Source organism: Marmota marmota, unplaced genomic scaffold (assembly GCF_001458135.2).
Source record: "Marmota marmota marmota unplaced genomic scaffold, marMar, whole genome shotgun sequence".
NCBI classification, from domain to species: domain Eukaryota; kingdom Metazoa; phylum Chordata; class Mammalia; order Rodentia; family Sciuridae; genus Marmota; species Marmota marmota.
This window is the reverse complement of record NW_026000249.1, coordinates 33,549,384-33,557,910: the sequence shown is the minus strand read 5'-3', so window position 1 is coordinate 33,557,910 and position 8,527 is coordinate 33,549,384. Positions and strand designations below refer to the sequence as shown.

Sequence of the window (8,527 nt, the reverse complement as noted above, 5' to 3'; positions counted from 1 at the left end):
ATGAATTGTTGACACTGAGCCTCCTGCCCAAACTCACTGAGGGTTTCAATGCCACTGAGCTTGCAGCAGCTTGGAGAGGGAGATACTCCTGGGGGCATTCCATGTCACCCTGTGCAGCAGTCCCTCACCCAGAGACACCAGGTGGCTGTAGTTCTCAAGCATGACATCCCTGTAGAGGTTCTTTTTGATAGGGGGCAGACAGATGCAAATGGTAGGAACAGAACACGAGGTTAAGAGAATGGTCCAGTGTACTGACCCTCACATGCTTTCTTTTCAAAGAAGCAATTTAGCTATAGTCCTGCCTGGCTTAAGTAAGATATGTCACATTCCTCAACAAACTACCTGTTAGTCTGTAGGAGAAATGCAGGCCTGAGATAAAGTTGATAAGAGGAATCCAAGTTACCCTGAAGGGGGACTTTTGTGACCTTTTTCACAGACCAGATTTCAAAACTCAGAGAGATAAGGAAAATTCCTATTACAATAAAATCTGTAAAATAAAATAAAATCTGGGCTGCACTTAGGAGCTCTTCTCAGCCCCCAGACTTGTGACGTGACTCTGGTCTGAAGAATGAGCTATGGTGATATTCAAACGAGGCCCCTACCTTGTTGGCCTTTTGTGGTCTCTTGTGTTCTTCACCTGGCATTCACACAGAGGGTGGTCTTTCTGGTTCTGAGATCCCACCTCTCTTCCAGCCTCCTGCTTGCTAGGGAGAAGTGCAAAGCCCATTCTCATCCCTTTCCCCCTCCTTTCTGGAAGTTTTTAAGACTTTGTTTTCCCTCCATGGGCTTTTGTGTTTTTACTGGAATGGATGTACGTGAAACACCAATTTCCTGTCTATTGGGCATGCTGTAGGCCCTTTCAGTCTGAAATCTGGAATTTTTTTTCGCTATAGAGAAATTATGCTGCCTTTCTTATTGGACTCAGTATGGACAAAAGGTGTTGCTAGTGGCCTTTAACTCTACCAGGCCAGATACCCACACTTTGAGGCCAAACACTAAACTCTCATATGGTTGCTGTTTTCTTTTTGGCACCAAAAATTGGACCGGGGGTGCTTCACCACAGAGCCACATCCCCAGCCATCTTTTATTTTTTATTTAGAGACATGGTCTCCCTAAGTTGCTTAGGGCCTTGCTAAGTTGCTGAGGTTGGTCCCCAACTTACAATCCTCCTGCCTCAGTATCCTGAGTTGCTGGGATTACAGGTGTGTGCCACCACACCTGATTTATATTCTCTTTTAATTTCTTCTCCAACTCTTATGTATTTGACTTGATGCAACTGAATATCAGTTTCCTTCTCTCAACTCTTTTTTTAATATTATGTTTTAATTAAAAAAAAAAACCCACAAACTTATCCCAGTGGCTTGGGAGGCTGAGGCAGTAGGATCACAAGTTCAAAGCCAGCGTCAGCAATGGAGAGGCACTAAGCAACTCAGAGAGACCCTGTCTCTAAATAAAATACAAAATAGGGCTTTGGATGTGGCTCAGTGGTCAAGTGCCCCTGAATTCAATCCCCGGTACTGAAAAAATAACAACAACAACAACAACAAAAAAAAAACCCCACAAACTTGAGAGGATATTACTTTCAAGGTAGAATACTTTATAAGACACTACCACATGGCCCTTCCATTTTATTTTTCCAACATGGCCCTTCCATTTTATTTTCCCACCAGCAATGGATAGGAGTACTAGGTGTTTTACATTGTTGCCAGCACTAAGTATTACTAATGTTGTTAATCTTTCTTTCGAGTAGGTATATTGAGGGATCTCATTGTGATTTTAATTTGCATTTATTAAATAATGAATGTTGTTGAGGATCTTTTCATGTTCTTATTTGACATCTGTATATCTTCTTCAGTAAAGTGTTTGTTGTAATGTTTGCCATTTTTCTTTGATCTTATGTTGTAACTGTTCTTTTTATATAGTCTGGATGCAAGTTCTTTATCAGCTATGTATGGTCCTAGTTTCTACTTGCAGGCTGGGACTTGTTTCATTCTTTTTAAATTTGTACCTTTTAGTTATACTTGTTTTATTCTTCATAGTATCTTTTGAAGAATAGATGTTTTTAAAATTGATTAAGTCCAAGTTCTTCTTTTATATTTCATGCTTTTTGTATCCTATCTAACAAATCTACAATCCAAGGTACCAAAGATTTCTCATGTTTTCTTTTAGATGATTTATAATTTTATCCCTTACATATAGGCCTATAAGTTTTAAAATCTGGTGTGAGGTATCAGGGTTTTTTTTTTTTTACATACACATATCCAATTTTTCCAGTTGTTTCAGGAGCATTGTGTGTATGTGCACATGCATGTGTGTGTGAGGGTGTGTGTATGTTACTGGGTGTGGAATCCAGGGTCTCACACATGCTAGGCAAGCATTCTACCACTGAGCTGTATATTTCCAGCTCTCCAGTGGCAGGGTCATTTCTTTGTTTCATTTTGTATTTTTTTTATGGTACTGGGGACTAAACCCAGGAGTGTTTTACCATTAAGCTACCTCCCAAGCCTTTTACCTGTTTATTTTAAGATAGGGTCTCAGCCAGGCTTGGTGGTGCATGCCTATGATCCCAGTGACTTGGGAGGCTGAGGCAGGAGGCTTATAAGTTCAAGGCCAACCTCAGCAACTTAGTAAGACTCTCAGCAACTTAGTGAGATCCTGCCTCAAAGTAAAAAAAAAAAAAATTACAAAATGGGGCTGGGGATGTGACTCAGTAGCAGAGTGCCCCTGGGTTCAATCCCTGGTTCCAAAAAAAGAAAGGCAAAGTAGGTCTCTTGCTAAGTTGTCTAGCTAACCTCCTACCTCTTAACCAAGCCTCCTATTAACTGGCATGACAGGCATGTGCCACTGCACCCAATTCCAGCAGCATTTTTTTTAAAGAGAGAGAAAGAGAGAGAGAGAGAGAGAGAGAGAGAGAGAGAGAGAGAGAATTTTTCTTTAATATTTATTTTTTAGTTTTCGGCGAACAAAACATCTTTGTTTGTATGTGGTGCTGAGGATCGAACCTGGGCAGCAGGCATGCCACGCGAGCGCGCTACTGCTTGAGCCACATCCCCAGCCCCCAGCATTTTTTTTATAAAGTCTATTTTTTTTCTCCATTAAGCTACCTTTGCACTATTGTTGAAAACAGTTGAACACATATGCATCAGTGTATATACAAATACTTTTAATTATGATAACCTTATAAAGTGTTCAAATCAGGTAGTATGAATCTTCCAATTTTTTCTTCCCTTTTAAAAATGTTTTGGCTGTCCCGGGTCCTTGGCATTTTCATATAAATTTTGAGTCAGCTTGTGAATTTCTATATAAAAGCCCACAGGGATTTTGTTTGGAATTATATTGCCTCTGTGGCTTATCAATAGATTGGTAATATTAAATCTTTGAAGTCATGAACATGTATGTCTATTTATTTAGGTCTTTTCAAATTTATCTCGGTAATGCTTTGTAGGTTTGAATGCACAGGTCTGGCACATGTTATTTAATTCATCCCTAAGTGTTTTGTATTATAATAAGGCATTATAAATGGTACTTTTTTGGATTTTAATTTCCCATTGGTTAATGCTGTTTTATAGAAATGTAATTGACAAAAATATATTGACCCTGTATCATGGGACATTCCTAAGCACAGTCATTGTATAATACTTGTAGCTTTTTTGTAGATCATTTGGCATTCTCTATGTAAATAATCATGTAGTTGTAAACAAAGACAATTTTATTTCTTTTCAATCTAAATGTCTTTTACTTCCTTTTTTTTTTTTTTTTTTGCTTTTTATAGTGCTAGGATCTTCAGTACAATGTTGAATAGGAATAAACATAATGACATCTTAGCCATATTCCTGATCTTAGAGCAAAACCATTTACTTTCTCACTATTAAGTATAATTTTTCTGAGTTTTTATCATGAACAGATGTTGAAGGTTGCAGATGCTTTTTCTACATCAGTCAGAATGATCATGCTTGAAAATATAGTGGATTACATTTATTTGCAAATATTGAACCAGGCTTTCATCCCCAATAAAAATTCTGCTTGATCATGACCTATTATCCCTCTTATATATTGCTAGTTCTTTCACTCATTTTCTGTTGAATATTATTGCTTCTATGTTTATGTGTCATAATCATCTGTTGTTTTCATCAGTCTCATGGTTTGTGTATGATTTTAACCTAGGCATCTGCTGATTATCTTTTTCCTTTGAAAATTGATCACATTTTGCCAGTTATTTGTCATGTTGAATAATTTTGGATTCTATTCTGCATAGTGGTAATGATGTTGTTGCTTTTAATCTTTGTTTATCAGTTAATAAATGGGTTGGGTTGAGCCCACTAGTTCTGTGTTGCCTTCTCTGGGTGTTGGTTCTAATAAGTTCAGTTTTCTATGCTCCTTTGGTTCTGACTTGTACAGATTCCACTCAGGGATTAGTTTGAGACTTGAGTGGTGACTGTGTCTATGAGGTTTTTGAACCCTTTTCTGTACTGCTTTAGGTTTGTCTCATACATTTTTCACTCAGATGTTAGTCTCAGACTTGAGCTGTGGTTTAAATATTAGTTCAGTTTTCAAAATTCAGTATGCACTTCTGCTTTCTCTTGTACACACAGCCCCTGCATGAGTTTATCACTTAGAAGTGTTCATATTCCACTGGTACATTTGGACCAAAGTCTTGAGAGAAAAGAAAAAGGATAAAATGGGATCCCACTGGTATACTGGGTGGCATGTTTACTTAATTTATTTATTTGGTACCAGGAATTAAACCCAGGGGCACTTAAGTACTGAGCCACACCACCAGTCCATTTGTTTTTTTTATAAGTATAAACTCTTTATTACTAGTTAGGATCAGAAAACCCCCCAAAATGGTTGATCTTGGTGAGCTGTGCTGGATCTCCAGGGGAACTCTGGGAAACCTGTTCAGAATGGCACCTCCCACTTCCTGGGCTCTACCTTGGCTCCTCCTTGGTTTGCAGCTGTCTTGGTGAAGCAAAAAATCTGCAGATAACATACTCAGTGGAAGGCAAGGGGCCCAGGGGCATTCTGGAGATTTCTTGCCTCCTCCAGTTCTATTTATAGCCCAATTAGTCCTTCCAAGAGAAGCACCATACATACATAGTACAGCAGCCCTGAAGTCTGTCTTTGGAATGCATTTTGTTCTTCATCCACTGTTCATTGGAAAGGAACCAGGGATGGGGACAGCTGGGGGCTGAGGACTAGAGTATGTAGAAAATACCTCCCCCAACCCTGTCTTTTTACAAGACAGCCCGGTGATCTTTCAGGCAGGCTGCAGGGCAGCCAGGAAAAATAGATGTGTCTCAAGAAAGGGAATCAGCAAAGCCCTGACTGTCCTTTTGCCAGGATACTTTCCTGATTTTTTGCCACTGCTCATTCATCTTCTTTGGGATTAATGTGACAAGCAATTGGTCACTCAAGCCCTTTCATGAAAGCGTCTTTGACATTGCCCCCCAGAACCACAAAAGTGGAACCTTTTTTTAAAATCCAAAATTGGATCTTGATGCTATTTCTTTCTTTTTTAATCTTTATTTTGTTTATTTATTTTTATATGGTGTTGAGGATCCAACCCAGGGTCTCCCACGTGCTAGGCAAGCGCTCTACTGCTGAGCCACAATCTCAGGCATTGATGTTATTTCAACTGAGTTTATCCAAAGGTCACATTTCATGCAAGACAAAGGAGACACCCCACTCCACATATCTCAAATTAGGCTCTCTCTTGTCATCTAACCAATCTCACCCAACAGATTATAATGTGTACACTAGATATTAACAGAGTTATAGTTTCTAACACATACTAGGCCATCAATAACTTTTTGTTTATTAAACCAATGAATGAAATTAAACAAATTTGCTACAATCTCTAAGATTACTTCTTCTCTCAACCCTTCTGTACTTTGCAATGTCAATCCCTTTTCTCCAACAGAAGGATTGAGTTCTAACAAAATTGGTCTGCTCTGTCTTGTTCCAAAATGTGTGCTAGAATGTCTCCTTCTCCCTGATGCCTTCGTTCTCTTTTTAGCTCCAGCCAGTTGAGGTCTTAGGTGAAGCAGCTGCTGACAGCCAGAAGTGTATATCATGAGGAGTCACACACTGGGACCCCAAGCTTCTTCAGTTTCACCCAAATTTCCTGGAGCTGTTGGAGATGCCATCTGGGCCTCAGACTCCACATCCTGCGTACCCTGCGACCCTGTGGCAAGCACCTTTCTCTGTCCCCCTGCATCCACAGGCCATGCCCCAATCCTGTGCGGCTCATATGGCTATTCAGGAGCGACTTCCTGGGACAGCTGGAACTGGATCAGCCTCTCACGCAGGGCGTCACGCTCCCCCAGCGCTTGCTTCAGGTCATCTCTGGCGCTATGCAACTGAGAAACCACGTCGTCCCTCTCCTCACGCAGCCGCTGCAGTTCGGAGGCCAGAGCCCAGGCGGCTCCTTCGCACTCCTCCACCTGCCCCCTCAGCCGCCCGACCTGACGCACCTGCTGCTCCCGCTGCCTCGCGGCCACTCGCACCCCGAGGGCCCTGGAGCTCCAGGCACCCGCCCTGTTAATGGCGCGCGGCGCCTGAGGGTCGGCCATGAAGGACTGCAGGTTATCTTCCACCTTGTTCCAGGGCCGTGAAGGGAAGGTCAGGTAGAGGTCTGGGCTACCACCATTACTGAGCACCTCTTCGTTGATAAACGCCACCACTTCGCTGTGGCGGACACCGCTTCTGGAATTTCCGGAAGTCGAAGGCCGTGGCCGCCGTGGCCTAGTCAGCAGAGCTGCCCCCCTCTACTGTAGCCTTGGGCAACCAACTGGTGCGCCCCTCAGTTCCTGTCTCTGTGGTGTTTCAGTCCTTTCCCAGCCCTATAGCCTCTTCCTTCGCCTCCTACCTCCACTTTTCTGTTCACAAAGCCCCAAACCTTAAAACCAGTTCTCTCTCACATCAACCCCTTAGGCTTCTAAAGCGGCAACCCCATTTTTTTTAGTATTTATTTTTTAGTTGTAGTTGGACACGACACCTTCATTTTATTTATTTATTTTTATGTGGTGCTGAGGATCGAACCCAGGGCCCCACATGTGTTAGGCAAGCACTCTACCACTGAGCCACAACCCCAGCCCCCCAGCCCATTTTTTGAAATGATTTTATTATTTTTTTTAATACACGACAGTGGAATGCCTTACAATCCGTATTACACGTCAATTTATGTCATTATACATGTACTTTGTTTTTTTTCGCATTACAATTCTTATTACACATATATACCACAATTTTTCATATCTCTGTATATAAATTATGTTTACACCCAATTCGAGTCTTCATACATGTTCTTTGGATAATGATGTCCATCACATTCCACCATCCTTGCTAATCCCCTGCCTCCTCCCTTTCCCTCCCACCCCTCTTCCCTACCTAGAATTAATCTAATCCCCTCATGCTCTCCCTCCCTACCCCACTATGAGTCACTCCCCTTATATCAGAAAACATTCAGCATTTGTTTTTTGGGGGGATTCGCTGACTTCACTTAGCATTATCTTCTCCAATGCCATCCATTTACCTGCAAATCCTCCAGCCCATTTTTATTTTTTATTTAGAGATAGGGTCTTTTTTTTATATTTATTTTTTAGCTTTAGGTGGACACAATATCTTTATTTTTATGTGATGCTGAGGATCACACCCAGTGCTTCACGCATGTCAGGCAAGCACACTACCACTTGAGCCACATCCCCAGCCCTTTTTCATACTTTATTTAGAGACAGGAACTTGCCAAGTTGCTTAGGGCCTTGCTAAGTTGCTGAGGCTGGCTTTGAACTCACGATCCTCCTGCCTCAGCCTCCTGAGCCACTGGGGTTACAGGCGTGGGCCACTTCACCCAGTTGGCATCCCTACTTTTTGATTCCCTTTCATAGTCTAATTCTGTTTACTTGTCAGAGGCCTCAGGTAGTTGCTTTATGTATTTTGTCTGGAATTTTTGGGTGCAGTAATCAGTAGGAGAGGCCATAATACTCTCCCTTACTCTTTTGTGGCCAGAAATGGGACCCTCAGTTTCATTCATTCTCGACTTTATTGATCTCAACCTTTATTGATTCTTTTTTTCTGCTAGTTTGAATTTAATTTGCTCTTAGTTTCAGAAGGTAGAAGCTTAATTCATTGATTTGAAATCTCTCTTTTCTAAGGATGGGAGAGGAGGGGAGGAGTAGGGAGGATAGGAAGGGCAGCAGAATAGAATAGACAATATGATTGATGTATGTACATTCCATGTATGTATTATATGTCAAAATACATTCTGCTGTCATGTATGACTAAAAAAAATAAAAATTAAAAAAAATTTTAAAAATAAATAAATAAATGACAGCGGAATGCATTACAATTCTTATTACACATACACAGCACAATTTTTTATATCTCTGGTTGTATATAAAGTATGTTAACACCAATTTGTATCTTCATACATGTACTTTGGATAATGATGTCCATCATATTCCACTATCATTGCTAATCTCCTGCCCCTCCCTTTCCTTCCCACCCCTCTTCCCTATCTAGAATTCAT

The 8,527-nt window shown here is 41.0% G+C and overlaps 1 protein-coding gene across 1 annotated transcript; it reads right to left on the bottom strand.

Annotated features, from left to right (window-relative positions):
• Window positions 1-5,577: 5,577 nt before the first annotated feature.
• On the bottom strand, window positions 5,578-8,032 carry LOC125614098 (testis-expressed protein 13C-1-like). The gene is made up of 2 exons (XM_048796395.1): window positions 7,994-8,032; window positions 5,578-6,767 (listed from the first exon to the last, which is right to left on the bottom strand). The coding sequence occupies exons 1-2, from the start codon at window positions 8,030-8,032 to the stop codon at window positions 6,255-6,257; spliced, it is 552 nt and encodes a 183-aa protein (XP_048652352.1). The 3' UTR covers window positions 5,578-6,254.
• Between the last annotated feature and the right edge of the window lie 495 nt (window positions 8,033-8,527).